The 27,098-nt window shown below is 35.7% G+C and overlaps 1 protein-coding gene across 3 annotated transcripts; it reads right to left on the reverse strand.

Annotated features, from left to right (window-relative positions):
• Positions 1-382: 382 nt before the first annotated feature.
• NSMCE4A (NSE4 homolog A, SMC5-SMC6 complex component) lies at positions 383-25,247 on the reverse strand. Of its 3 annotated transcripts, none has more exons than XM_074295768.1 (12): positions 25,110-25,247; positions 24,427-24,731; positions 22,383-22,463; positions 19,699-19,829; positions 13,387-13,538; positions 9,026-9,125; positions 7,576-7,666; positions 7,025-7,119; positions 5,428-5,476; positions 3,283-3,374; positions 2,178-2,257; positions 383-557 (listed from the first exon to the last, which is right to left on the reverse strand). In XM_074295768.1, exons 2-11 carry the CDS (start codon positions 24,683-24,685, stop codon positions 2,195-2,197), a joined length of 1,113 nt encoding a protein of 370 aa, XP_074151869.1. In that variant the 5' UTR covers positions 24,686-24,731; positions 25,110-25,247; the 3' UTR covers positions 383-557; positions 2,178-2,194. The 3 variants fall into 3 exon arrangements, with proteins under 3 accessions (XP_074151869.1, XP_074151870.1, XP_074151871.1); XM_074295770.1 differs by lacking the exon at positions 383-557 and adding an exon at positions 2,033-2,056; XM_074295769.1 differs by lacking the exon at positions 25,110-25,247 and having other exon boundaries at positions 24,427-24,795.
• Positions 25,248-27,098: the final 1,851 nt, after the last annotated feature.

Here is a 27,098-nt window from a genome sequence, read left to right on the forward strand (position 1 = left end):
CCAGATCCTTTATTATCTCTTTCAAAGTCTTGTCTCCTTTCCTGGGGTCCAGTTAGCTTGGGATACTGGAAAACAGTGGTGCCTCAAAAAAAACCCTAGGAAAATGTGGAAGGCTGGTAGGTCTTGGAGAGAAAAAGAATCCAGTTTTTTCATGTAGAGATGCTTCTGTAAATAACTCCCAGTTTGCTATATCTAATAGATTAAGCAGTGATAAGGTACTGAAGCTGCAGGATTAGTGTTACTGAATATAAAAGATGTGTCATCTGCATAGAGATCTATGAAGAATCATGGAGTAAAATAACCTAAATGAAAATTAAATGATTATAAAAATATAATATTGGAAGAATCAATAAAAAAGACAGACAATAATGTAAACCAATATGGCAGTGAATTTCTTTAATCATAAGAAAAACAAGGCAGCTTCATTCATAATAAAATAAAAATACATGTAAACAAAAAAAAGTCTCAACATCTGATTCTCTGGAAAAACACATTTCATAATACAATAAGTGATATGTTTCTTTCCATCTGAGGTGCCAGTTTTTCTTTTGGGACACCTAAAAAATAAGGGATAATCAATCAATCAACACAAATTCAAATGAAATCCATTTAAAAGCCAAGTCAAATAACCTGCTATTTCTTTTATTTTTTAATACAAAAAATTCCAATGATAGACTTGTGGCAGGAAAAACAGTTACATATAAATACTTGAAGGATTATGCAAAGGTAATTCCACTTGATTAGCCACACTGATTGATGATAGCAATTTTTATGAGCTGATGATATATACTGAGTGTTGTTCTTTTTCAGAACGGGCTTTCTTCTCATCCACTTGAGTGCTTTCCTAGTTGTTGCAAGGCTTCTGACTAGATAGTGTATCTCATAAAAGAGCTAGGAAAAATCCAGGGGACCTATCAATTAGAACTATTTTTAACCTCAAAAAATTTTACTGAAACAACAGCAAGTTTTTACCCAAAAAAAGAAATCTAAAGAAATATAGCCAATAAAAAAAAGGCATTGATGACTAGTGATGACAACTATTATTGGGTTCCTAGCATCCATTTACTCAAGTGAAATTGCTAGTGTCTTGCAGAGATGCCTCAGGGGACCCTCCCTCCAAATTTTTTGGTACTATTCCCATATTTAGTGGCAGGTACTTAGCAGGATAACTGTGGGGGGGGTGTGGGTGTGGGGGGAAGTTTGTCTTTATGTCTGACAAAAAGTTGTAGATATGAAAAAAACAATATTCTTACAAGATCTAGAAGTAAAAAATATTAAGCTAAATTATATTTTTAGTAATAAATAGAATGGTCAACAATTAATGGCAAATTTGCCTTAATAAAAATTTGATTTCACCCATTACTAAATATTACTAAGCTTGAGAATCTAAATTGCACACAATAATTGACAAATAAAAAAGCTTTTCATAAAACAATTTTAGCAACTGATTTCATTATAGAAAAATTTTAATCTGAAAAAATGAGAAACTAATTCTTTTTGCAAATATAATTCAATGTAACTAGATATTTATAAATTCTCTCAACAACTTCTAAAGTTACCCTTTAATGAAAAAATATATATGACATCAAAATAACCATTAATTTTAAAGATTTTAAAGTATCAATCAGGCATCAGAGAGGGAAACTAGGGAAGATAAAAGGAATGTTTAGAACTGTAACCAGAGGCAGCTAGGTGGAGCAGTGGATAGAGTACCAGCCCTGAATTCATGAGGACCAGAGTTCAAATGTGGTCTCAGACACTTAACACTTCCTAGTTGTGTGACCCTGGGCAAGTCACTTAACTACAGCCTCAGGGAAAAAAAAAAAAAAAAGAACTGTAACCAAATTCTTATCATTCCTAATTTTCACCTTTTTAAATTTTCCCCTATATAAAAGATAGTAAAAAGAATCAAAATTATGGGAAGGTTCAATATCTTGGTACTCCTTCAAGAAGTCAAAGTCCTTCTTTACCTGTTTTTAACATGAATATAATTTTCTCTGTCAGAATCACCAAAGCATAAACTTTGCTAGCTGATCATGTTAGTCCTGCCAGCAGCCTAGAGTCAACAAGACGAAGAAGCCGAGGGAGACACACATCAACTACAGGAACATAAAAGTACAAAAGACAGAGCCAATGACCTCAATGATATAGGTCATAGAAGAAAAATGGAACTATACCTTAAGAAATTTGGATTTTACTTGCTACAGCATGGAGGAGAGATCATAGGCTGTGAAATTTCAAAAGTTCTCACAAGGTCCTGGCAAAAAAAAAAAAAAGAAAAGAAAAAAGAAAAAAAGAAAAAACACATTAAAGAAAATACTATTCATGAATGTTATGGAATATTATTGTTCTGTAAGAGAGACTTACATCAACTGATGCTGAGTGAAACGAGCAGACCTAAGGGATCATTATACACTTCAACAATGATACTGTAGAGGATGTATTCTGATGGAAGTGGATATCTTCAACATAGAGAAGAGCTAATCCAATTCCAATTGATTCAATGATGGACAGAATCAGCTACACCCAGAAAAGGAACACTGGGAAATGAGTGTAAACTGTGAGCATTTTTTTTTTGTTTGTTTTTCTTCCCAGATTATTTTTACCTTCTGAATACAATTCTTCCTTTGCAACAACAACAACAAAATTCTGTTCTGCACATATATATTGTACCAAGCATATACTAGAAGATATTTAATATGTATGGGAATGCCTGCCATCCAGGGGAGGGGGTGGAGGGAAGGAGGGGAAAAATTCGGAACAAGGGATAATGTTGTAAAAAAAAAAAAAAAAAAATTATGCATATGTACTGTCAAAAAAATGTTATAATTATAAATTTAATTAAAAAAAAAGAAAAGAAAAGAAAATATTATTCAACTTAAAATAAATTTAAGATGGGTTGGAAAATGCCATCCACATCCAAAGAAAGCACTATGGAGACTAAATGCAGATAGAAGCATACTATTTTCACTTTGTTCTTTTGTGTTGGTTTTTTCTTTTTTTGTTTGTTTTGTTTTGTTTTTTTGGGGGGGGTTGTTTATTCATGGTTTTTTTCCCTTTTGTTCTGATTTTTCTTTCACAACATGACTACTATACATGTATAACCTATATCAGATTGCTTGCTGTCTTGGAAAGGGAGGAAGGTAAAGGAGAGAGGGAAAAAAATTTGGAACTCAAAAATCTTATAAATTTGAATGTTCAAAACTATATTTACCTATAATTGGGGGGGAAAATACTATTAAGTGAGGAAAAAAACTGGGAACTGTAACACATGTGCTTTACCTTCCAGTCTTGGTAACTCAGTGATATAATATCTTGGTGTCTGATTTGGGTATTTTGTTGTTCACTTTCCTCATTACCCTGGGTAATAGGCTCTGTTAGAAAGAGAACATTTCCAAAAGTGATTAAATCAGAAGAGTATTTCACCAATAACAGAATTAAAACTTTAAAAGCATTTGTTATTGAATTAAGTAATTACATGCCACTTTGTTTAATTTAAAATGTACTTAACAATCCAATCTAATGGCATGTGACATGTCAACATAGTCTCAATTTATTGCAATGACAGTGGAGATTGGGGCAGCTAGATGGTGTGATTATCCAACAACTCAGGTCTCGGGAAGACCCGAGTTCAAATGTGACCTCAGACATTAGCTGTGTGACATCCCTCTTCCATTATCCCTATAACATGAATTTGCCTGCTTTTATTTTCAACAGTAATTGGGTATTGATGTTTGTAGGGGAAAAAATATTAAGTAAATAGTTATTTTTTCCTTTATAAACAACATGCGTGAATGTGTGGCAATGCAAAAGCAGTTTGAGTGAAACTAAGAAAGGAGACAACTATCATTGATGTTGAGGAATTTATAATATAGTTGACTAAAATGAGGAAAATTTCAAAACAGCATATAAGTACACATATATTATATATATATCGTGAGATATATATATGTGTGAGAGTTTAAAGAAAATGAAATAGAGCAAGAGTGGTCAAGTTTACCTTTCTTGAGCGACATGGGTTTAGAGTTATATATTATAGGAAATAATAGATATGGATTAATAGAAAAAAGTATCAATTTTAAATGAAGAAAATGGTTTAAGCAAAGCTATGAATCTGAGAGTTACTAAAAATGCTTAAAGGGATGGGCCAAACAAATTGGCCAGGATAGAACAAAAGAATGATTTTGAGTAGTATTCAGAGATTAAGCAAAAAAGAAACATTCTACTTAATGTACAGATTTATTAAGTCAGGAAGTTTCTAGATGTGTGATAGATAATGGGAAAACTATTATGGCTTAATAAAAAGACATGATGGAAACTTAAATATAAAGAAGTTTGCAGTAGGAGAGAGAGATTAAAGGAAGATCAAATGGATTAGGCACTTATACCAGTGAAAGTTAGAGGTAAAAAAAAAAAAAAATTTTGGACTAAAAGCATTACTCCAAGTAATGAGTTTCATCCAACCTCACTGAAGAGAAATTGTGGGGAAAGAAAACATAGGACTTTATAACAATCAAATTAAGATGTAAGGGAGAATTAGCGGGCCAGGGAAAATACATGCCAATGTTTTTTGTGCATTGAAAATTGTTTGACTAAAAACAAAAGGAAAATGTGGAAATGGTGCTTATTTAGGGCAAAATGATTACTGGTTCAGGTTTCAACAGGCTAAGTTTGGGTTGATATCTTATGGGCAACTGCAAATTTGAGAATGAAGATATAAAAGAGCAGAGGAATGACAAATAAGTCCCAAAGTAGTGTAATAAAGGGCTGAAGGAAAAGGTGCTGATAAAAATAAGGAACAGAGAAAAAGGAAAAAAATTAAAAATTAAGCATTTTAAGAAAATTTTACCATCTTTTAGAGGAAGGGAATAAGCATAAATACATAAAGTCTATATGTTGTCAGGCATTGTGCTAAGCAATTTTTTTTACAAATGTTATCTCATTTAATTTTCACAATAGCCTTGAGAGATAAGTTCTCTATTTTATTATCTCCATTTTACAGTTGAAAAAACTGAGGCAGACTTTAAAAATTAAGTGACTTGATTAGTCATAGAGCCTGTAAATGTTTGAGGTTGGATTTGAATTCAGGTCATCCTAATTCTAGGCCCAATGCCCTATTCAGTTGTTTTTTTCTCTTGTACCATAAAGACAGTATAAAACTAATATGACAAATTATTTTATCTATAATTATGTTTATTGTTTTTAATTAACCTTATAATGTTAATATGACAAAATATTTTATCTATAAATTATGTTTATTATTTTTAACTAACCTTATATTTTCCATTTTTCAACTGTCAGGTATTATGCAATGATGAAAAAAAAAAAGGTAAACCTTGCAATAAAATTTTAGCAACATAAAATTCATCATCTTTAATTAAAAAGACCAAGTCTCCATAAACCAAAAATTTTTAATAGAACCATTACCTATTATTGGCAGTTTATCTTGGTCAAGTCTTATTCTTGCAAAACCATCCTAAAATATAAATGTAATACATAATTTTACTACCTGTTAGTAAGATGAGAAAGCACCACATTTTTAATGCACGTCTCTCAAATGGTAGCAATATAGCATTAGAAAAGGTAACAGTACGAATAATGGCTAGGAAACATGATTTTCCTTAGTTTCCCTGTAATACTATGGTCAGTTATATAAATATTAGTATTCTTCATTAAAGAGGACCTAAATATACATATCTACGTCAAGTCTGAACCAGCCGCTTCAGGCATATGTTAGGCAAGTCAGGAATCCAGCTTTACACTAAGAGAAGAATTAACACTGAAAGCTGTCCAGCAATGGGGAACCTGTCTTCAAAAGTAGAGGCAAGGCCCATCATTAAAAGTCTCCAAGCAAGAGATGAACAGAAGGAGGACCTATGTTTTGTCCGTTGTAACACCAGTATTCTGGAAATTATACTCATGTTATGACTTTAGAAAATATATTTATTGATATCTTTGACGAAAATTTATCCCAATATCATCCTCCTTTCTCATTCCCAAGGAGACAACCTAACAAATATTAAAAAAAAAAAAAAAAAAAAAAAAAAAAAAAAAAAAAAAAAGGAAAAACCCTCTTTACCACAGTAAAAATGATTATTAATATATTGAAAAAATTTGAAAATATATCCAATGGTCCACATTCTATGAACATTCTATTAGTGCAAGGAGTGAGATATAAGGGGTATGTCCTGTTCCTTTCTCTTCTTTGGAGACACATGTTACTTTTAATACTTATAACAGGCAACATACACATGGATCTCATTAATCTTTATCAACGCTAGGATTCATGTGGGTGGGGACACTGGGGACTCCTTTAGGATTTCTGATTTTTCCCATTCACTCTATGGCTGAACTTGATTTTATGTAGTTTTTCCCCAAGTGGAGTTCCAGGTTCCTTAGAAGCAGAGACTATCTAGCCTTTTGTCTTTGTATCCCCAACAGTACAATTCTTGATAAACAGGAAATGCTTAAAAATGTTTTTTTTCCCCCCCTTTCATTCATGAATCTATAATTCTGATATCCAGAAATCTTTATAGTGGCATAAAGTAAATAAAAATATAAAGCATATAAGTACATTTATATATGTAATACTATGTTTTCTATTTGAAAGTGGACACAATGTTACCAATCAGAAATCTATCTTTTACGTAATTTCTATGAGAAATTTAGAATTAGTCTACATCTTTTTAAGGAAAATGTCTTGACATTGGTTTAATGACTAGCTGTATCTAATTCTTATTATGATGTTTTACACTTTCAAAGTAGCAAACTCATGACTCTAATTTATTTTAAATAATTTCTGTCTTGACAATGACAAAACCAGTGTTACAGAGAACATTAATCCGTAAATATCTGGCTTAGTTCTGCATTTATATATAAATATTTCTTTTTAAATAGCCAGCAACAATAAGGGTTTTTACAAAACAAGCTTTAACAATTCTTGTATATGTTATTTGTAGCTCTTTTAATTAAAAAAAAAAAAAAAAAAAAAAAAAAAGTTGAAAATTTTGTAATTAAGCCTTACCCTTATAATGAAGGAAACATGGAAAATATTTTCCACAGTTCGGGCAAAAGAATTTGGATCAATCACAAAGTCAAAGAAAGATATAGGAGTCTCAGCTATAAATATAGGAAAACAGAAAAGAAAAAGTTACTCTTCACCAAAGTCAGCACAACATTTCCTTAAAAGGGGAAGTGGTATTAAGTGAAAGATGGCAAATAATTTTTCATAAAAAAAACTTTAAAAATCAAGTTTTAAATAGATGTTTAAGATAAAAATAAAATGGCTTTTAAAAGAAACTAACTAATCATTTCATATAAAATTTATTAACTACTTCAGTGGTCCTCAAACTTTTTAAATAGGGGGCCAGTTCACTGTCCTTCAGACTGTTGGAGGGCTGGTCTATAGTAAAAACAAAAATTCACTCTGCCTCCGCCCCTCAGCCCATTTGCCATAACCTGGTGGGCCCATAAACGTCCTCAGCGCTGCATCTGGCCTGCGGGCTATAGTTTGAGATCCCCTGAACTACTTTCTAAATGCATTCTATTCAAGTTGCAAGTTAAAATCACACTTACGCTCCTCTCTAAAATAGGTCTGCAGTAAACCCAAGATCCTTTCTACCTCTTTTTCTGTAGCCTCTTGTTGTGACTCTTCCATTTTTTTCAACTGGAAAGTACAAGAAGTTAAAGTGAATGTTCATCATCATCACAATTATACAGAAAAATTTTACTAGAAACCAGTTGAGCCTCTCGTGTGGCAATTCATACTGATCAAACTTATATGAAAGACCTGGGGTTTTAGTGAACCACCAGTTCAAATGATCCAATATTATTAGGACATGAAAAGCCAAAAACACTAATGGGATCTTAAGTTTCATTAACAGGAGAATTATATACAAAAGACGACATATAGTGATTTTATTGTACACCCAGATGAGACCACCTCTCAAGTATTAATTCTAGATTTTGGTACCACATTTGAGGAGGACTACTGACATAATGAAGTGTAAAAAGGGAAAACCAAGCTATGAGTGCACAGAAACACAGAACATATGAGTAACTTGAAAGTAGTGAAGCTAATTAGCCCAGAAAAGAGAACACTTAGGTGTCACATAATAACTGTCTTCAAATGTTAGAAATAACTGCCAAACAGAAGGTTAGATTTCTTATGTTTAGTTCCAAAGAGTACATGTAGGAGCTATCAGAAGAAAGTATAGAGGCAAATTTTATTAAACAAACAAACAAAAAAAACCAACAACAACAAAAAAAAAAAACAACCTAATAATTAAAAGTTGTCACAAAGTGGAATAAGTTGTCTTAGAAAGCAATATTTTATCACAGAAAGTTTTCAAAAAGGGACCAGACACTCAAATCGACATTGTAGAGGAGATTCCTATCCAGGTACAGGTTTGGACTGTTATTTCTGAGGATACTATGATTCGCTACTGTTCCCAGATGCAAACCACTTTTTACCAGGTGACAGTAAGGACAATATCCAAGCATAAATTTGTCAAATACCCTAAATAGTATGTTTAAAAGGAATAAATGTAAGGTTTTCATTTCTAATAATCTGATTTGAAAAAAATATATCCATATTATTAACAGAAGAAAACAATAAAGTTAACAAAAACAATTCTTAGAATGGTTATAGAAGAGAAACCAATAACCAATTTAATCAAAACAAAGTCCCATTAAAAAATAAGCATCAAAATATAAGTGATAGAAAATGATAAGAAAAACAGTTCAAAAAATGCAGCCCGTTTTCATATCTTATGATCTTCTCCTATACATGATGTATTGGAAACATATAAAAATGTATATACTTTTTTTCTCCCCCCTGAGGCTGGGGTTAAGTGACTTGCCCAGGGTCACACAACTAGGAAGTGTTAAGTGTCTGAGACCAGATTTGAACTTGGGTCCTCCTGAATTCAAGGCTGGTACTCTATCCACTGCACCACCTAGCTGCCCCAAAAATGTATATACTTTTATCTAAATATAAAAACACTAATGACTGCAATAAGCAAACCTCATCAGGCATGGCCCTTTCTTCTTCTATCTTATCTTTTCTTCTCTGACGTTCATTACGTTGCTTTGGCACAGGAGGATCAGTCTTGAATGAACCAAACCTAATTAGAATGAGGAAAAAAAAATCTATTTGTTCAAACAAGCTAGTATTCCAAAGTAACTAAGTTAATCCTGCTCAACATTTATCTAAATCAGGGAGAGACAAAGTCAAGAAAGAAAATTATAGGTCAAGTTACCTAATGAACAATGATATGAAAAATGTTTGATAAAAATGAGCAAATACGCAAAAACATATTAAAAGAATATTATTGAATGACATGACCAGAGCTATACTCACAATATGGGGCTGGTTGAATATTAAGAAAACTATTAACAAAATAGACTACATTTAGTAACAAAAATTAAAATTACATGATTATTCTAAAAGATGCTAAAAAAGATTTTTGAAAAAAATCTAAAAATTTTGGCATATTACATGAAATATATGTCTATACTTAGCTGGAAAGCTTTCCAATTTTCTGTTAAAAATACTAGAACTCATAATAAATGGTCCATTCTTTAATTTGATAATTAACATATATAGAAAACAAAAAACAAAATAAACAAAATAAACAAATATAAAACAAAATAAAAAAAGGCTTTCTCAATAAGATCAGAGATAAGGCAAAGATCCCTAATATCAGTACTAAAATTTAACAATGTGCCAGGAATTATAGCTATAGCAATTAAAAAAAGGGGAGGCAATAAACATAAACCAAGGAGGGTTTTTCTAGAATAATCAAACCAAAAAATTAACTAAACAAATTCAAGTCACAAGTTATGAAACAAACACATAAATCATTGACATTCCTGTTTAAAACGGAAAGAACCCAGGGGGAAAACAAAGAAAAATTTAATTCAAAGTAACTACAGAATATATAAAATATTTAGTAATCTATTAAGATATACATAGGGAATAATAAACTATAAAACATAACTTATGAACATAATGAGACTTAAATATCTAGAGAAAGTTAATATAATTAAAATGATAATACTTCCTAAATTTAAATTAAATTCTATGTTTTTATATTTAAGTTAAATTACATCTAAATTTAAAATATTTAAATTAAATCAAAATTCAATTATCAAAATGATTTTAGAGCTAGAAAAATAATTAGGAAATTAATCTTGAGGAACAAGAGGTTTAGAATCTTAAGCCAAATAATGGAAAAGGGTACGAAGGGAGGGAATTAGACAAACAGGGAAGACATTGGGTCTGGGTAGTAACAAAATGGCACAATAGGTAGAGCACTAGCCCTGGAGTCAGGAAAAATTACATTTGGGATCTATGAACAGCAAAAGATTTCATGATCAAACAAGAGAGAGGATTTAAGAAGATAAAATGGATCATAGGAGCACAAACTATCTAGACTCATGTCAATAACTCAAACAGTATAGATCTGCTCAAAAAAACGGACAATTTTGCTTATGGACAATTTAAAAGGTTTTACACAAAACAAAATGCAATTAAAATGACAAGGAAAAACAAATTAGAAAAAAATATGCATCAAGTTTATCTGATAAAGGTCTTATATCCAAGATAAAGAATCGGCTCACATTTATAAGAACCAAACCCATCCTCAATTGAAAAATAGTCAAAGGGTTTTTCTAGAATAACTTTCTTTTTTTCTGAGGCTGGGGTTAAGTGACTTGCCCAGGGTCCCACAGCTAGGAAGTGTTAAGTGTCTGAGACTACATTTGAACTCGGGTCCTCCTGAATTCAAGGCTGGTACTCTATCCACTGCGCCACCTAGCTGCCCCTCAAAGGCAGCTTTCAAAGGAAGAAACCCAAGCAATCGCATGAATAAATGCTCCAAATCTTTATTAGTTAGATAAATGCAATTATAACAACTCTCATGTACTACATCATACTCATTAGCCTGATAAAATTGACTAAAAAAAAAAAAAAAAAGAAAATGACAATTGTTAAAGAGGTTGGAGAAAAGAGATATACTAATACACTTTTGGTGCAGCTGTGAATTGGCATAAAAAGTCAATACATGGGGCAGCTAGGTGGGGCAGTGGACAGAGCACCAGCCCTAAAATCAGGAGGACCTGTGTTCAAATCTGGTCTCAGACACTTAACACTTCCTAGCTGTGTGACCCTGGGCAAGTCACTTAACCCCACCCTCAAAAAATACACAAAATAAATAAATAAATAAAAGAATAATTTTTTAAAAAGTCAATATATAATGTATATTGGCCACTTAGCTCTAAATCCCAAAAATATGAAAGAAATTTTTAAAAAACCTACACATAAAATATATGTGTGTGTGTATGTGTATACACATATAAAATAGCTCTTTTGTTGTAGTAGCAAAAAAGTGGAAACTAAGAAAATGACTATGTATTGAAGACATCTAAATAAATCATAGAATGTGAATTATTCTTATTGTCATAATGTAAGGGTCCTTTAAATGGGTGGCGCCACAGTGCAAAGGGAGATTTGAGTGGCCCAGAAGTAATCTCTGTGGATATTAGGACTGCCCTGTGGGTGGGATCTTGGCCATACTGAGATAGCTTCGTAATGGATGACAACTCTCTCGCTGGTTGGCTGTGTGTGTGACCTCACAGGCCCTTTATAAGCCCACTGCAGACAGCAGTCGCTCTCTTTAACCTGGCGCTCTTTAACTTGGCTCCCTGAGCCAAGGGGAAGGATAGCAGAGAGGTAAGGATTTTGGTAGTGAACACGTGGGTCTTCGGACCAGGTGTTCATTAGGGAACCAACAAGTCGAGGCATTATGTGAGTAGGTATAATAAAGGCTTTTAAGATTACACATGGCTGTTCTTGAGTGTGCTACCGGTTATTAAACTATAGATTCAAGAGATCATGGCCAGAGACCTTTGAAGGCCTCCCTCAGAGGAAGCGAGCCGGGAAGAGTTGACACTGCAAAGGTCAGTGGTTAAAGATTCTCTGTTGGGCCTAGGACAGACTAGTAATTGTAACTCCCAGGAGGGCATGTTACAAATGGCGCCCAACGTGGGGCATCAGGAATTATCAGGTTTTGAAAATATTTAATATTCAGAATTAAGATTCTGAAAGATCTGGTAGAAACGCCACTTAGGAGGGAAGTCAGGCAATATGGACCCAGGTAACTCTGGGATCAGGCTCAAGGATACAGCTGAACATAATGCTTATATAAAGAGGTTAAAGAGCCAGATGGAAGATGTTTTAACAGAGATCACCACTGAAGAATAGCAGGAAGCTTGTAATCAAGCTCCCAGAAGGCTATCCCCACACCCATTAAATATAGCTCGGAGAGGGAGCAACCTAGAGCTAATGTGTTTGTATGACAGTATAAAGTATAAAATGTGACAACTAGAAGTTGAGTTGAAAATAGAACGACAAACAATTAAAAAAGAGTTGCTAGAATTGCAGGTTAAATTACAGGTTGAGATAGAGAAAGAAGAAAAAGCTAGGTTTCTACACAAACCAGTGGCTGAAGCTAAGGAGAGAAATAAACGAACCACATGGACTTCAATTGGAGAAATTCTTCTTAGAGTTTTGTTGGTTTACCTTGTGCATTATTGTTTTAAGGAATTCATTGATTACTCTTCCATTGAGAAGTTTAGTTCTTTTTATGTGCAAAGCTCGGGATGGATTTTAAATCAGCCTTTGCGGAATTTTCCAATTCCTCTTCCCTCAGCCCCACCTTCATGGGCCAAGGGAGAAGGAGGAGGAGGAAAAGGAAGGGCGATAATATCATCAGCACTGCCCATTAATCCATTTAAAACTCCAGTGTCTTAATTTCAAAACACAGGAGTAAGCTTTATGGCCCAAGGCAAAAAGGAATTGTGGTGTATTGAGTATAATCAGAAAAAATTTTAAAATACAGTTAATTTCTAAGAAAGCAATGAAAAAAATAGATGGTTTTCCCAAAAATCTGGGAGAATGAGTATATAATATGTGTAGTAAAGTGAGAACTAGAAAAATGATTTATAAAGCAACATTTTTTTAAAGTTAAAAGACATGATCTCTGACTTTTGCAAGGGCAAAATTCCACAGGACTGCAGATACAGCATGCTACCCACCTCTTGACTGAGAGGTGACAGATTGGGGAAGCAGAATGAGACATACATTTTTGGACATGGCCAATGCAGGAATTTGCTTTGCTTGACTATGCATACTTGTTATAAAGATTTTCCAATTGTTTTTTTCTTGTTCATTTTGGGAGAAGGAGAGTTACAAGAAAAAGAAAATACATGCTTGTTAAGTGAAAAAAAAAACATTTTTTAAGGTGCTTTATGAAGTTATCTCTAAAACAGAAAACTTGTCAGATATCAACCCCCTCTGTCATGCCATGCCCCAAGTAAACTTACAAAAAATGGAATGTTGGAGCCCATTTTAAGAATTTTACTGATATTATTCCTACTCTGAGCCAGGAATCTTCAGGTAAAAATCCAATATGAAGAGTTTCTTCCTCACTATCACTTTCTTGTACTTCAAGTCGATTTAGGCCCATATACTTAAGCTGAAACGACAGGGTAAAAAGTCTTAATTAAATTCCATCATTTACTAGATGAAAATACATTCCTAAGTCTCCCATTTAAATGGCCAAAAACATTTTAACTCAAGGCTACACACAGCTACAACACAGTAGCTAAATAAATTTATGAATAGTCACAAAATAAATTGTATGTTCCATATAAGGAAATATTTGTATCTTGAACTTAAAGACAAATTATCTAGCTAAGTTATGAACTTTTGGAATGCAAGGATAATGGCTTAAATCTTTAACATCTTAAAATGCTACTTCTCAGCAGCATAATGTGTACTAGATGTTCCTGTACATGTCTACAAACAGTTCACTTTTGGAAATAGCCACAAAATTTTACTAGCTCAAATTCGAATCAATTTCTAAGTATTTGATACATGCAGAATACTTTTCTGATTGCTCTAAACATATGAAGTTAATACTTTATGTCCTCAGACCAGAGATTATGATATTGTTGGAAGAGCCATAGATTTTTTAAATAAGGATTTTTAATAAGGATTACTTAAATTAGAAAAAAAATCCTTAAAAACAATTATCCACATTATATTATTCACTACCCAAATTTTATTAAAACAGAACTCTTGAAATAAACAGATTAATTAAACAATATTAACTGAAAAGCATGCATCATGTTACTAAGTCCTGAGGAGATGAAAATTTTAAGATCTGGTTCCTGTGCCTTTGGAAAATTGTATGTAATTGTATATAATTCAGCATAACTGAAAAGAACAGACATTAAATGCAATAGAAGTGAAAATGGTGTCAAAGTCAAAGCACAGATGTATGATCAATTTTTGCCCTACATGTAATTCTTTGCTAATAATACAAGAAAACTAGAAACATCCCATTATATTTGAATAAAGATCATGAAAGGGCATTATTTAAATTTTTAGATGTTATCAAAAAAAGGTTCAAAATATTTGGGATATAGAACCAGAGCCTTGAGGTCACCTTATGGCTGTTTAATTCCTACTTGCTGCTCCTCAAATCCCTGGAACTCCAAATCACAATCTGTCCAGACTAAAATTCCCAATCACAATCTAATTTAGTGTTAACTTTTCAAAGGTCCTTCACTACTTGGTTCACCATTTCCACTGTGACATCTAGGATCCTACTCTATCATGGTTTTTATTCTCCATCTCCATCATTTTTTGGCAATAACTAAAACTACATTTTTTTTTTAACTACCTTTTTACACTTGGCAGATTTCTCTCATATCTGGGATACACAGGACTAGTAAGAAAACTGACTATACTCATTACTCCCCATCACTACTTCCAAATCTTCATTCTGCCTACCATCTTGAACAACTTCAAATCCTATAAAATATACACCTTCTAATATCATCTCATTCAATGAATCCAGGATTAACAAGGTATAAATTATCCCAAATTTGTCTTCATCGAGATCTCTAGTACTTTATATTCAACATCTCCACTCTTATAGTTTCCTTGCCAAAGTCACTTTTCTACTTTATCACATTTTTCTATTTCCTTAGGGATCTTATCCATTTGATCTTTTTTGGACTTGGGGAAATAGGAAGATAAAGCTGCCTACTAATACTCACTATATGATAAGCCAGTCACTTATGCTTACTGAGCTTCAATTGTATTATCTCTGTAAAATGGGAACACTAAAAGCTGTGGTATCTATTTTTTTTTTTAATTAATAAGTTTATTTTTAGTATAACTTTTTATTTACAAAACATATGCATGGGTAATTTTTTCAACATTGATGCTTGCAAAAGCTTCATTCCTAATTTTCCCCTCCTTCTCCCCATCCCCTCCCCTAGATGGCAGGTAGTCCAATATATATTATATGTTAAATCCAATATATGTATACATATTTATACAGTTATCTTGCTGCACAGGAAAAACTGGATCTAGAAAGAAAAAAACCTGAGAAGGAAAACAAAATGCAAGAAAACAGTAACAGAGTGAATAGAAAATGCTATGTTGTGGTCCACACTCAGTTCCCACAATTCTCTTTCTGATGGCTCTCAATACTGAACAACTGGAACTGGTTTGAATCATCTCACTGTTGAAGTGAGCCACATCCATCAGAACTGATCATAGTATAGTCTTCTTGTTGCCATGTAAAATGATCTCTTGGTTCTGTTCACTTCACTTAGCATCAGTTCATGTAAGTCTCTCCAGGCCTCTGAAATCATCCTATTGATAATTTCTTAACAGAACAATAATATTCCATAACATTCAAATACCATAATTTATTCAGCCATTCTCCAATTGATGGGCAGCCACTCTGTTTCCAGTTTCTTGCCACTACAAAGAGGGCTGCCACAAACATTTTTGCACATGTGGGACCCTTTCCTTCCTTTAAAATCTCTTTGGGATATAATCCCAATAGAAACACTGCGGGGTCAAAGGATATGTACAGTTTGATGACTTTTTGAGCATAGTTCCAAACTGCTCTCCAGAATGGTTGGATTCGTTCACAGTTCCATGGGGTACCTATCTTAAAAGGTTGTTGTGAGGCTCAGTGTACAGTGATACACTGTGTACAGTACACTGTATACACTGTGTACAGTACAGTGTGTCCCAAAAATCTTAAGAGGACTAAAAGGCTTTGATAACTTCAGAAGTAAAAATGTCACAAATTTACAAAACAAAACAAAACAAAAAAAAAAAAAACTGGCATTTAAAAGATTAATGATTTTTAAAATAAAATATTAAATTTCAACACAATCATCTTGTGATCATATATCACTCTAATTGATTTTCAAACTTTATAAGAACATTCATCTGCTGCTGCTCAGTGAAAAGATTACATTTGCAATTCTAGTTTTAAGATACTATCAAAGATGAGTTATTTATGTATATATGGCAGCTCCGATATGACCCTCAAAAAAAAAAGTGGCCAAGGTGACCAAAGCAAGAGGACTCTATATATCCACCAAGCTGAGGAAGTCATCCCAAAACTGTACACACACAGTGCATAATGAAAGGGTGCCTCACACCTTGTTAAAATTTTTAAAAATGTTAACAGTTTTTTAACAGTTTTGTCATAGCTGCCTTTTTTTGACCCCTTTGGTGGGTTTCCCTTTTCCAGAGGAGGGATCCCTCACTGGCCTCCCAAAGACACCTGCTCCAACACAGACTGTGCACACTTACCTGGTTCAGTGACTTTAGCCACCTTCTTTCTGTCAGGGCCCATTCTACTTTTACTATACACTACTTGTTTAAAGAAGGAATATTTATCAAATTCCACCATCCTTCTCTGTAAGATTGAACAAAGAAAGTCCCATCATAATCCACTGTTTTCCTTTGCATATCACTTACACTGAGGCACATTCTAGTTTATTTTGTTCCTCTAGTTTTGGCAATTCATTTACATTGGTTAAATTTTTGTATGAAATTGCAACAAGAGTCCTTTCCATGGGTTTGGTTGGTTTTTTTTTTTTGTTTGTTTTTTGCCAGCTTATCAAAGTGGGAACTGTTAAGTCACATTCCAATTTGTTTTCATCTTGTATTCATTTTGATAATTGCTTTAACAAACTGCTGATGTGACTAACCCAAAACAGCTGATTCAAGTTACTCCCACATCAATGATACATAGTTTCCTGACTATTAAAACTCCCTTGGAAGCTCCTTGGAGGCAAGGACTCTTTTCTTTTTGCTTGTTTTTGTGCTTAACATGCATGTATTGTGAGCACTTCCTGTTTGTTGACTGACTGGGTTATTTCAGATCTTATTTTCCAGCATTTTTCATCCTCTTGACCTATTTCTATCATGATATTTGTATTTTGCTAAATATTCAAATATATGGTAAGACCTTCAAAATTAAATCTAATCCTTTAGATAATTTCTCACTTCTTTATTCTGTGCAACAAATGTCTACGCATTATATGTAATAATTTTCATGGTATTCTTTTTACAAATAATTATCACAGCATTATTATGTGCAATGACCAATGGAATGGTCTAATGGGAATTTCTTGTCTTAGAATGCACAGTAAAATTGAATCCTCTACCTCTCTCCAAAAAGAAGTTGTGAGCCATCCTTCCCTTTAGTTATAATTTCATTTTGTCTTTGATTTTCATTTACACCAAGTATATCAAAAATTATACTATCCAGTTTTCCACTAGTATGTTCACTTATTCACTATGTATCATCAAAATATTTCTCAAAAACCTAATCTTGCTTCATTGTGGTATAGAGGTGCTCCTAGACTCTCAAAAGTTATGCCAAAAGGATGTAAGCTCTTGTTGGTTTAATATATGGGGAGAGGCTTCAAGATCAGTCTTGGCAACAGAATGTTTATGTGTTTTTCTGAGGACTAATCCATCTCAATAAAGAAAGGCTCATTGTTAGCAGGTTGGCTCTTTAGCAATGATTTTTTAGTTATGGAAATTCATGAAACAAATAAAAAATATAAAAGTTTTCAATTCCATGAAGTGCCTTTTAGGTTCTAGATTTACAGTGTCAGTGTGGTTAAAAAAAAAAAAAAAAGTGGGGGGGTGAATTAAGAATCCATTTTAAAACTGTCTAGAAACTTTAACTTAGTTGGCTGTTTTGGCCTACTATAAAGGAAATAAATAGAAATTCTAAACAACCTTTTAAATTCATCAATTCCCAATTTCACAAAAAAGAAAATCTTATAGTTTTCAAGGTAAGAAACTATCATAAAGGGTAAATGCTGGACCCTAGACTAGCTTATGAAAAGTACTAACATAAACATTTTCTAAAATCACTAACATAAGCATAATTAGAGTTGCTAGGTCCACAGACCTAAGTAACCAAGTTGCTGTTTTGACTAATGCTTTTTAACAGATCCTGTGACTAGGCTACTGTTTGAAAAAAGAATCTGTTTTTAGCAGCCTTAGTATCCCTAACATGGCTTAAAACCACTTTTTTTTTTTTTGCTGAGGCAATTGGGATTAAGTAATTTGCCCAAGGTCACACAGCTAGGAAGTGTGAAATGTCTGAGATCAGATTTAAACTCAGGTCCTCCTGACTTCAGGGCTGGTGCTCTAACCACTGTGCTACCTTGTAAGGGGCCTTTAAATGGGTGCCACAGCGCATCGGGAGATTGAGGCCCGGAAGTAATTTCTGTGGATATTAGGACTGCCCTTGGGCGGGATCCTGGCCATATTGAGATAGCTTCGTAATGGGTGACTCTCTCGCTGTGTGTGTGACCTCACAGGCCCTATGTAAGCCCACTGCAGGCAGCAGGCGGTCCTCTTTAACCTGGCGTTCTTCACCTTGGCTTCCCAGCCTGGGTGGCCAAGCCAAGATGGATAGCCAAAAGAGGTAAGGGTTTTGGTAGTGAACACATGGGTCTTCTGACCAGGTGTTCACTCGGGAACCAACAAGTCAGGGCATCAGTTAGGGCATTATGTGAGTAGGTATAATAAAGGCTTTTAAGATCACACATGGTTGTTCTTGAGTGCGCTACCGGTTATTAAGCTATAGATTCAAGAGATTGTGGCCAGAGACCTTAGAAGGCCTCAGAGGAGGCGAGCCGGGTAGAGCTCACACTGCAAAGAACAGTGGTCAAAGGTACTCTGGTGGGTCTAGGACAGACTAGTAATTGTAACTGCCAGGAGAGCACGGTACACCACCTAGCTACCCCAAAAAACAAAATTTTGATACAAAAGCTTTCTTCCCCCAATTCCAATCGCTAATTAGTTTCTCATGCTATTTGGCCTGCCTGCTTTGGCAAAATAAAGATTTGACTTAACGAGAATCCTGAGGGTAGCTAGATGGCACAGTGAATAGAACACCCAGCTCTGGAGTCAGGAGGATCTGAGTTCAAATTTAATTTCAGACACTTAACACTTACTACTAGCTGTTTGACCTTGGGCAAGTAACTTAACCCCAACTGACTCTTAAAAAAAAAAAAGAGAGAAAGAATTTTGTGTGAGTGTTCTCACTCTGAGTCCAAACCAAACACTCTCCCACAGCAATCAGACATGATAAAACGATATACCTCTATGATTATAATAAATATCTAATATCCAAGTCATTATTTTAAACCTATTTACTAGCTCCAAGTTTGATTCCAACACAAGGGAAATGGAGTATTAACACATAAGTCTGAGGCAGAAGGACATTTAAAAACTTTTTCAAAATCTGGTAAACAGGAGTTCCTAAAATTCAGTGTCTTTGAACTTACCAAATCTTCAGCATATGATGCTGGATCAAATAAGGTCATATCAGAATGCAACTGATTTGCTTTTTCTTTACCCAAGTCTGAAGCCAGAACAAGAAACTGAGCATCGAGGGCTGCTTCTCTTGCTTGGGACACTGTTCAAAAAAGAAGAAAAATATCAAGATATAATAGAATAATTCAGTATATTAGTCATGAGATTACACCTGTAACTAATGAATTGCTGGACAGTTTCACTTAAAAAATACTATTCCCACAACTAAATATCATCCTTCTCCTAAATGGATGTCCCACCTTTAAAGCTATGTCTGCAACATGGTCCCTTTTAATTTTTATCTTTTGGAATCCTTTCTGTAAGGCTCAATCCAAGGGCCATTTCCTTCATGAAGCCTCATTTGATTCTGCTACTCATTAGTGTTCTCTTTCTAAACTAGAAAAAACTTAGTCTTGCCTCTCATTTTAAACCTGAGGAAGCTGAGGCCTTGATCCCAATGTCACATAGGTAATACTTGTTAAAGGTGGGATTTGAACCCAGGTTTTTGTGTTTAGAGCCAGTGTCTTTTTCACTGTACTCTGTGGCCTTTTAAATGACTTTCTAGTACATGGTGTTTATACTCCTTAATGGGGTCTCTTTCATCTTTCTCTCTACATGTCTATAATTTCATATATTGTCTTATATAGGGCAGATGTTCTATATAATTCACTTTATTTAAAGTGAATTTACTAAACTCTTTTTAAAAAAAGTTTATTTTCCAAATATATGCAAAGACAGTTTTCAACATTCACCTTTGCAAAACCTTGTCCAAATTTTTTCTTCCTCTTTTCCCTTCATCCCCCCAATATATAAATATATGTGCAATTCTTTTATACATATTTCCACAATTATCATGCTGCACAAGAATAATCAAATCAAAAAGGAAAAAAAGGGAAAGAAAACAGAAAGCAAACAGCAACAAAAAAGGTGAAAATACTGTTATGATTCACATTCAGTCCCCATAGTCCTCTCTTTAGATGCAGATGCCTCTCTCCATCACAAGTCTATTGAAATTGTTGAAAAAAAAAAAAAAAAAGTCCTTCAGAACTGATCACAACTTCTTATTGCTGTGTACAGTGTTCTGTTCGTTTCACTCAGCATCAGTTCATATAAGTCTCATCAGGTCTCTCTGAAATCATCCTGCTGATCAATTCTTATAGAACAATAATATTCCATAACATTCATATGCCATAACTTATTCAGCCATTCTCCAACTGATGATAATCTACTCAGTTCCCAGTTCCTTGCCACTATAAAAAGAGCTATTATAAGCATTTTTGCACATGTGGGTCCTTTTTCCTTTTTTATGATATCTTTGAGATACAGACCCAGAAGAGAGAGTGCTAGATCAAAGGGTATGCACAGTTGGAAAGCCCTTTGAGCATAGTTCTATATTGCTCTCCAGAATGGTTGGATTAGGGGGCGGCTAGGGGGTGGCTAGGTGGTGCAGTGGATAGAGCACCAGCCTTGAATTCAGGAGGACCAGAATTCAATCTGACCTCAGACACTTAACACTTCCTAGCTGTGTGACCCTAGGCAAGTCACTTAACCCCAGCCTCAGGTAAAAAAAAAAAAAAAAAAAAAAAAAGAATGGTTGGATTAGTTCACAAGTCCACAAGTTAACAATGTACTACTGTCCTACTTTTCCAACATCCCCTCTAACATTTATCATTATATTTTCCAATCTGACAGATGTGTAGTGGTACCTCAGAGTTGTCTTAATTTGCACCTCTCTAATGAATAGAGATTTAGAACATTTTTTCATATAACTAGAATTTAAAAAAATTTTTAATTTCTTAAATTTCTTCATCTAAAAATCATTCATATCCTTTGATCATTTATCATCTGGAAAATGGTATATAGTCTTATAAATTTGAATCAATTCTCTATATATTTTAGAAACGAGGCCTTTTATCAGAACCCTTGGATGTAAAAAAATTTTTCCCAGTTTTCTGCTAATCTTGTCTGAATTGGTTTTGTAAAACGGAACTCTTTTTATCAACACAATTTTTTTTTTCCTTTTTGCCTATTTCTGTTAATGTCATTAATATTTTTTCAGCCATTGAATTCTAATTAAATTTGCCATCTCTGATTATGGCAATTAGATGAAGTAGTGGATAGAGAGTCAGGCCTGGAGCTGAGAAGTCTCTTTTTCCTGAGTTCAATTCTGGCCTCAAACACTTCCTAGCTCTGTGGCTCTGGATGAGTCATTTTCCTCATCTGTAAAATAACATGGAGAAGGAAATGGCAAACCACTTCACTATCTTTGCTAAGAAAATCCCAAATGTGGCCCTAGGCCAGTAACTGCTATTGAGTAATAATACTAGTAGAAACAGTAGAAAGAAATACTCAATGTTAGCGAATGGTTGAAGAAACTATGGTACAGGAAAGTAATGAGATGACTGACTATGAAGAGCTATAAAACCTTGAAAAGAAATGTAAGAACTGATAAAGAGCAAAGAAAACAGGAACTAAGAGAAAGCTGAAAATGACAAAGATACAAAGCAAAACAATACTGAAAAATAAATACAACCAATTCTTCCTTCACAGTTCTCCATGATAAAAATTAGATTTCACAAATTTAAGTCAAGTTATATGCCTATCAATCTGGGTTAATTTTTAAATTTAAAAGTACCCATTCTTAAATACCACTTACCTCTGTTAAACAGTTGGTTGGCTTGTTCAAGCGCATCTGTTAATTTGTTGCTTTTTGAACTCAACATATCTTCTCGTTGTTCTATTTTAAAAATATATACTTTTAAAAAATCAAAACTTTTACAGATACATCATCGAGAAAATGCAACATCAACAGCAACTATTTCCAAAGGTCCTGCTTCCCACCTTTTCAGAAGTTAACCATGAGAAAAGGAAACATAAGGATGAAGGTCATTTATTGCCTTAAAAGAGCCTGAAATCCTTACCCCTTTATCTTGCCAACCCTTTGGTTTGTTCTATACCTAATGATCTCCCCTTTATACAAGTAACCTACAGAGAGTGAGTTGTATGTACGGTTAATAGGTCTAGATCTGGAGCCAGAAAAACTGAGTTCTAAACCAAGTCTTGCACTTACTAGCCTTGTAATATTGATCAAGTTACTCAGTCTCAGCCATGGTTTCTACAAATGTAAAATGGGGACAAACTTACTCAAACTTAAGAATTTAAGTTTGAATAAGTTTGTCCCCATTTTACATTTGTCCTTAAAAGGAAAAAAAAACCATTTACGGTATATGGCCTAGACCTGTGATTTCAGTGGAGTAAACAACTCCCCCAGGAAGAAACTCCCTTTACTGAGGCAGAATAGCAACTGTTCTGCAACTTTTATCTCAGTCACCTGAGGCCGGAGGACTTGTTCGGGGTCACCCGCCCGTATATATCAGAGATAGGACTTAAAACCTGTCTTCCAGACTCAGAAGTCAGATCTCTATCCATTATACCCTGCTCCTCTACTAGTGAGGTGGCCATTATCATGCAAACTGATTCATAATTAATATGACTAATTAAACATCATTCTGCTCTTTAAACAGTCTGAAAAAGCACACTCTGCAAATCACAAAGCGCTACATCAAAGTCCTCGGGAGCAGGAAAGGCCCTTGACATGGTCCAGAACGAGAAAATGAGGATGCGGGCTTACTCCCGGCCCCCCCTCGCTGCATCCTCCTAGTCCGCGGCTCTCATTTGGGTTTGGGGCGGTTATTTTCTGAGATCCCACCAGCGCACAATCTTTGTGATCTTTGTTTCAAGAGTTGCTAGGCACAAATTCGGGCTGGGGCACAGGCAACCAGAAGTGAGGAAGAAAAGCAGAACAAACACGGCACACTGATAAAGTACTTTCTTCCATCATCCGGAGGGGTCAAGCTAGCAAGCATGCGTCCGAGCCCTCTCTGCCTTCGGCCCAAGCACGCGGGCACCTCACTCAGAGATGAGAAAACGGGCTCGGACAGGGGTCAGGTACAGCGGGCCGCCAGCTTCTACCTCCCAGGGGGGCTGGCAAGGTGAGATGGGATGCCCCGGGTTAGGACTGCACAGTGTTAATGTTATTCACCGCAGCGGACTACGGGCAGCCAGGCGGCAGGGAAGGAAAGAAGGAAGGAAGTCTCGGGTTCAAACACAGCCCAGGCACTTTCCAGCGGGGCTGACCAGACAGCGCCTGCCTCAGTTTGCACGTCAGGAATACGGGGATAATACCACCTTGTTTACGAAGACCATAGAAGATGCTAGTTTGAAAAGTGTTTTGTAAACCTTAAAAGGCACAAATTAAATGTGTGCTATTATGCAAAGCACTCTGAGCAAACCATAAAGGTGCTAATTAGAAGCATATAATTAAGCACTCAGTATTGTAGTGATTCAGGATAGGGGAAGGTAGGGGGCACAAGGGGTAATTCAGAGCAGCCTAATTGGGTGACCCTAGACCAGTCACTACACAAGCAGACCTCGTTTGCCATCCTTTCCTCCCAGAGGGACAGAGAGGATCCAAGAGATGCTCACGGCAGAGCGCCCCCGGTCATGCACTGGAGGCACTGCAGCAGGAGGTAAACTGGGAGGGACTGAGCACATAGCCGGGGGAGGTACACAGCAAAAGGCCCAAAGCGGCTGTTCCATTTAGAAAAAAATCACCAGGCCCAAGGCTGAAAGAAGGGGATTTCCCCACGCGAAGGCAGAGAGAATGGCCCCGCCCCCGTCCCTCCCCTCCCCCCGCTCACGTTGCACGTTGTGAATGAGCTCGCGGTACTGGTGGCGGATCAGGCGTCGCTTGCCGTCGTCGCCCTCCAGCTCGAAGTTCGGATCCGGGGCCGGACAGGTCTCATCCTCCGTCACCTCGACGCCATCGCCGCGGTCGTCGACACCCTGGCTACGCTGCGCAGTCCGACAGCCGCTCGCTTCTCGTGGGGCGGGCGGGAGCGAGTCCCGCTGCCGGCTGGTGCCCGCCCGGGGGGTGCCGCGGCCATAGTTGCTCAACATGGCCCCAATACCCGCAGTTTCTTCACGGAGAAGAGTAGCTGTTAATCTGAGAGGAGAAAGGGGGAAGGGAGAAAGTTGCGGTGGTACGCATGCGCGGCATCTCCCCGTGGCTTCCCGCTTTTAGATTAGATAATGTCTCTTCCTGTTCCAAATTAATAGGAGACGGTGGTCCGGAAGGCACAAAACGCGTTTGATTTATAAACGTAGTCCCAGCCCTTGTGGGCGAAGGTTGTCACGGCTTCCCCACGCCAATGGTTCTTAACCTTTTTGTGCCCTGGTGAAGCCTGTAGATCTCTTCTCGTGATGTTTTCAAGTGCAGAAAATAAAATGCATAAGATTGCAATAGAAGCCAGTTCTTCTGAAATAGTTACCAGAATATTTAAAAAAAATAAGAGTAAGGGACAGTTACAAGGGGTAGACCTACGGCTCTGGAGTCAGCAGGACCTGAGTTCGAATTCAGCTTCAGTCACAATCCTGATTGCCTCGAGGAAAAATATTTTTACGGTCCCCAAGTGAAGACAGTGTGCCCAGGAGTTAGCAGCTCTCGACGCAGATGCCCCAGGCTGGGGGAGGGAAGGAGGAGGAGGCGGGGTTTGCGCTTTCTGCTTAGCATCTCATTACCGTCTCCTCACTTTTCACAAAACCATATGTGGAAATTCAGCAATTCTCATATTCTATTTAATAATGAAAAATGAATCGAAGGTTCATCCTTTGATTTACTTGGCTCAATTTTTCAAAATTATTCACCAAATATGCAAATTTCAGGAAAACATTTTTGTCATAAATTTAAATCAAATCTATTGAATCTTTATCATTAAAGGAAAATAGTAATTTTTTCTCTTAGCTCACTCTTTGAAATCCTTTGATCCAGAAAACTAAGAGTATTTTGGAGTATACAATTTCAGGAGAAAATTTCTGTCATAAAATGAATCTATTGGATCTTTATCATCACTAAAGAAAAATAATTTCTCCTCTTAGCTCACTCTTCTAAGTCCTTGGATCCAAGAAAACCAAGAGTATTTTAGAACAATGTAGAAGTTACTTGTGCTCTGTTCTCATGTTGTAATAAATTCATAAAGAGACTTTTAATGGACTTCTTAAAACTTGGTTAGTCTTGTTCAAACTTGAAAAACTATATGTAGCTACTCATTCATATTTCTCAAATAGTGAATTAGGTAATACTCCCTTTAGGCAAATTTCCTGGCTTGTACTTACACACTGGTTGTTTCCTCCGAGGGAATGGCATTTTCAGATTCTAAGGATACTGTGGATTCACATTCCTAAAGAGCTTAATGGGCACCCATTGGTGCGCCAAATCTCTACAATGTAATGTTCTCGGTGGAGGTTTTCTTGGGGTTTCTGGGAGCAGCCTTTGTTTCAGTTCAGTAATCACCACACGAGTAGCCACGGGTTAAAGTCCAAATCCTTTATAGTCTCCTTCACTTGGGGCTCAGCTAGTTTTCTGGAGGCCTTTCTCTCTTCTTGGTTCCATGAGCTTGAGCTCCTGCCTCCTTCTCTGCCCTCTGAATCTCCCCAAATTCCAAAGGTTTGTGCTTGAGCCTCCATCCAGCACAAAGGTGGAAGATGGAATGAATCTGTCTCAGCCTCTGAGAGCTTCTAGTGTGCTTGTCTTCCTCTGGCCCCCGGAACTTCTTGCTTATGTGCTGCCCACTGAGTATACACCAATCATTACATCAGTAGGAAACCATTATTTGTTGTAGGATTAAATCAATGCTAAACTAGATTTAACCACTGTCTCAATTCCACTCAGTATCTTGTTTCAAGTTCTGGCCCATAACATCTCCTTGTAGGGTTAGATCCATCATAGTGGACCATCTAAATTAGATAACTATTGCCTCTATCAATTCCACTGACTTAGTACCTTGTAAGAATCCTTTGTTTTAAATTCAGAGTTCTGGCCCATAACACTACTACTTGCTAGAGAAAGCATCATTTATGGGTGAAGCACTCCATTGGGTTTCCTCTGTGAGAATCCCTCCCTGGGTCTGTTCCTCTCTACTAATAAGCTCTCAAATTACAGAGCTAATTCTCCCTTGAATCCAAAGTTAGCTGTCTTTGCTGCTGGGGTTTTACTTACTGAAGTTGCTTCTTGCTTGGAATGCTTGTCCTTTCTAAGTCTATGTCTCCACTGAGAACAGTTATCTGTATTATCTGCTGGAATTTACTGGGTCAGTTCCTGTAGTATACTTTAGATGCACCAGCATTCTAAGGATGCACTACCATAATGCATTATGGAAGAATCCATTATACTCAAAATTGGCCCAACAGTTCCACAGATGTATCTACTCAGGCATTCAATCATGCTGAAGTTAATGCAAAGAAAACTAGCCCCGATTGTAAAGGAAATACACCAGAAAACTGACTTCAAATATAGTCCAAAAGAGAAAAAAAA

Source organism: Sminthopsis crassicaudata, chromosome 2 (assembly GCF_048593235.1).
Source record: "Sminthopsis crassicaudata isolate SCR6 chromosome 2, ASM4859323v1, whole genome shotgun sequence".
NCBI classification, from domain to species: Eukaryota; Metazoa; Chordata; class Mammalia; order Dasyuromorphia; family Dasyuridae; genus Sminthopsis; species Sminthopsis crassicaudata.

Coding starts and splice junctions, on each gene's coding strand:
- NSMCE4A (XM_074295768.1), bottom strand. CDS start 24,685: ATGTTGAGCAACTATGGCCGCGGCACCCCCCGGGCGGGCACCAGCCGG. Junction 22,464..24,426: donor GCTCATTCACAACGTGCAAC/GTGAGCGGGGGG, acceptor TTTTTAAAATAG/AACAACGAGAAGATATGTTG. Junction 2,258..3,282: donor TGAGTTACCAAGACTGGAAG/GTAAAGCACATG, acceptor TTTTTTTGCCAG/GACCTTGTGAGAACTTTTGA.